Source organism: Musa acuminata, chromosome BXJ1-3 (genome assembly GCF_036884655.1).
Source record: "Musa acuminata AAA Group cultivar baxijiao chromosome BXJ1-3, Cavendish_Baxijiao_AAA, whole genome shotgun sequence".
NCBI classification, from domain to species: domain Eukaryota; kingdom Viridiplantae; phylum Streptophyta; class Magnoliopsida; order Zingiberales; family Musaceae; genus Musa; species Musa acuminata.
The window spans coordinates 5,126,838-5,130,635 of NC_088329.1; the positions used below are offsets into that span (position 1 = coordinate 5,126,838).

A 3,798-nucleotide genomic window follows, 5' to 3' on the forward strand; every position below is an offset into this window, starting at 1 on the left:
GCTTTGGATGGCCGCTCCGAAGAACGCATGGGAGAAGATCGTTGGAATTCCAAGCCGCCGCCAGCGGTTAGCGCTTACGGAATCGATTGACCATGATTTGCGCTTACATAAGGGAGCATCGCCGCTGGACGGGCAACCATTCGCTACCACTGAGCCATGGCTATTCCGGAGGTCGTCCTGAGCTCCACCTCTCCCGCCACAGGCGCCCGGGCGATCCCCGTGCTAGGCATGGGCACCGGGTTGGACCGCTCCGCCCTCGAGCAGCGCCCCGCCACCAAGCACGCCATCCTCCGCGCCATCGAGCTCGGGTACCGCCACTTCGACACCGCCGCCATCTACCAGTCCGAGGACGTTCTCGGCGAGGCCATCGCCGAGGCCTTGCAGGCCGGCCTCATCCACTCCCGTGCCGAGCTCTTCATCACCTCAAAGATCTGGTGCGCCGACGCTCACCGTGACCTGGTCGTCCCCGCCATCCGCGAGTCTCTCAGGTGAAGAAGAATAGCTTCATGCTCCTCTTTTACTGCTTTCTTCTGCTTCGAGTTGATGCAAATTACGGGGATTAACATTGATTTCCTGTCATAATTTTGTGATTTGATCCCTGTAATTGGAGCTTCTGAAAGCGTATCGAATTTTTCCTCTTGGTGTTAGGAATCTCAAATTGGATTACCTTGATCTCTACCTCATACATTGGCCCATGAGATTGAAGACTGGAGAATCCTATCCTCCTATAGAGAGCCACCACATTCTCCCCTTCGACTTGAAGTCTGTTTGGGAAGGCATGGAGGAATGCCACAGGTTGGGGTTGGCTAAGCACATTGGTGTTAGCAACTTCACCACATGGAAGCTTGCAGAGCTGCTCCGATATGCTAAAGTACCTCCTGCTGCTGTCCAGGTAGTCTGATTTCTTTTTACCTTCCATGATTATTGTTGGATGTTCTGTGTGAGTCATAGTGAAAAGGGACGATTTTGCAGGTGGAGATGAATCCAACCTGGCAGCAGAAGAAGCTGAGGGAGTTCTGCAAGGAAAAGGGTGTTCATGTCATTGCCTATTCTCCTTTAGGAGGCCAAGATATGTTCATGGGCAAGAACTTAGTGATGGAGTCCCAAGTGCTTAAAGATATAGCCAAGGCAAAAGGAAAGACTGTGGCTCAGGTTGCTCTCTTAAGAACTACTTCATCCTGTTAGTAGATTAAATCAATATTGGTATAGGATTATTCAAGTCGGTCATGATAACAGATGTAATTTCCAAGTTCAGCTATTATTTCACTAGAATAAAATTAAAAAATTGTTCTTGAAATTAAGTTGGATGGTTGTCATGATAAGAAAACAATGTGATCCCAAATCATTTGCTCCCTTTTGTCTTTTTGATAAAATTTCAAACCACTAGATAAACATTTGAAAGGGAAATCAACGTTAGGGCTTATATTTCTATTCTCTGCTCAAGAAAAAGGATCACTTGAACTTGATTACAGAGTAGAATCAATTCCTGATGCCTTCATGCTTAATTCAAGTTTTTGATGCTAGATAACATATGGCACTGATTTAGAGTTCAAAAGTTATTCATCTCATGTAATGTTTGTTGTATGTACTAACAGTTAGATTGAACTTTATCTTGTAAATGAGCAAGATATTATGACGTATCGGAGAACTTTTCATTAACTTGATTGATCACCAGAAACTGTAGGTGGTCAAATGTTACTATTTTTAATCTCTTACGAAACAGATCAAAACACTTTGGGCTACAATGATCATGGAAACAAGAGAATTATAAACTAGCGGTAACCAGCTGACCTGTGTGGTACTAAAACTCGCATCTGAAAGGAATGGGGAATGGTGTCCATCAAATCATTGCAACTTAATAGTTTCTTTATTCTTTCAATCTCAATTAGACAAAAACAAACTTTCCTCAGAAAAGAAAAAAAAATCAAACCAACTTATTCGATGATACCGCTTGTTTTGTTTATCTTTTTTTCTCTTTTATTTTTTTGCTGCATGTCAGATTTTGTGGCAGATTAGCTGTATGATATGCATTGTAGAATGAGAGGCCCCGTAGAATTTAAATCATAGTGCATCAACAGACTGTGTTAATCTAGCTATGAACTTGAGCTTGATGGTTCTGTTTTCAGGTATCCTTGAGATGGGTTTATGAGCAAGGAGCGAGTATGATCGTAAAGACCTTGAACAAGGAGAGAATCGAGGAGAACATGAAAATTTTTGATTGGGAGTTGAGTGAAGAAGACAAACACAAAATTAGTCAACTCCCCCAGTGCAAGAGAGTCACACTGCGTTCAATGCTCTCAACAGAAGCGGCTGCCAAGCTACCTGATGAAGATGAGGTCGTTGAAGAATAAAGGAGTTGGTGCTATTAGATCTCTAAAGACGATTTCAGTACTTAACCACTGCATATACAGATCTGGTGCAGGAATTAATAGCTACTATATCTCTCCCTGTTTGTGTTCGGGCTGTATGCAGTGAGTTGATCTATGGATTTATCGACAATCCAATGCTTATGTTTTTCCTTTTCTTTTCTTGTTTTTGGGATACTTGTGTTATGATGAAGAAGTATTTTTATTAATAAAAGTGGTGAAAGATTGAGATATGGAATATATTTGGTCCAATATTTTTCAAAAATACTGTTCAAGAAAAAGGAAAAAAAATTGTAAGAGCAGCTCTTTTTCTATTGGAATAAATTATTTTGGATGATTACACTATACGGTTTCAAAAAAAAATTACATCATAATCTTGCATCGTGATGATGGTCTGAACCCCTTAAAATTTCTATATTAACCTAGAACAAGAAAATTTTCTATATTAACCTCATAATCTTGTATCGATGTCCCTCTTGAGTTACCTATGATCAGGATTATTTAGGATCTGTGTTTAAAGACGAATCAGTCTCATTATCGTGATCTTATCACGATTTTTTTCTTATTGCATAAATCCATTGACATTATAATATATACATGCAATAAATAATATAAAGTGAGAAAATATTATAATAATAATAAACAAAAAGAATTTATATCATATCACACGTGTCATTACTTACGTGATTAGCTTGCAAGGTACCTATGATAAGCCACTACGTCATAGTCCCCAAACGATACTAAGAATCTAATCCATCAGATATGACTATCCTAAGTTTCTATGTATCTATAGTTCATCATTCATCTAATATCGTAGAAATCATATATTAGGCATAGTAACGTCAGGCCCATACGAAATCCTATCCGAGTTTCACTCTAATCAGATTCTCTTAAAGAACTCTCTCAATCCGAGCGACCATGGTTATGGATTTTGTCTTAGTGAGTACTCACGAGATATTTTTCTCGTGATACCGAGAATGGATGATCCTCTGTTGACACTAATTTACCTTCGTAAAGTTGGTTATCATCCCCGATAACCGGCTATACTAGATCTAAAACTTCCAAACCTATAAATCCAACGTCAAAGAAATAGAGTATTTATACAAGACATCTTTGGTGTCTCGAATCAGACATATGATTGAGACTACAGAATCGTTATATGACATTTGGTATCATTAACTATCCAACATTCTATAAGTTCATCAATCAATGAACTCATTCTCCAATAAGTACCTGCATTATACATCTAGTGTCTCACACGAGTGATTATGAGAATAGCCACCTTCATCATATGAACGAGTATATAGTACATTAGTCTACTCGGTTATTTCGATATCCCTCTCGAGTTTCGTATGACCGGAATTATTTAGGATCTGTGTTTAAAGATAAATCGATCTCATTATCGTGATCTCATCATGATTCGATTTCCATT

General features: G+C 39.5%; 1 protein-coding gene across 1 annotated transcript; it reads left to right on the top strand.

Annotated features, from left to right (window-relative positions):
• On the top strand, positions 1-2,606 carry LOC135618513 (non-functional NADPH-dependent codeinone reductase 2-like). The gene is made up of 4 exons (XM_065119411.1): positions 1-488; positions 649-892; positions 973-1,152; positions 2,127-2,606. Exons 1-4 carry the CDS (start codon positions 157-159, stop codon positions 2,349-2,351), a joined length of 981 nt encoding a protein of 326 aa, XP_064975483.1. The 5' UTR covers positions 1-156; the 3' UTR covers positions 2,352-2,606.
• Positions 2,607-3,798: the final 1,192 nt, after the last annotated feature.

What these genes read in the sequence shown, in the direction of transcription:
- LOC135618513 (XM_065119411.1), top strand. Translation starts at nt 157, where the DNA reads ATGGCTATTCCGGAGGTCGTCCTGAGCTCCACCTCTCCCGCCACAGGC. An exon ending in GCCATCCGCGAGTCTCTCAG is followed by an intron (nt 489 to 648) that starts GTGAAGAAGAAT and finishes TCTTGGTGTTAG; the next exon opens with GAATCTCAAATTGGATTACC. An exon ending in TACCTCCTGCTGCTGTCCAG is followed by an intron (nt 893 to 972) that starts GTAGTCTGATTT and finishes ACGATTTTGCAG; the next exon opens with GTGGAGATGAATCCAACCTG.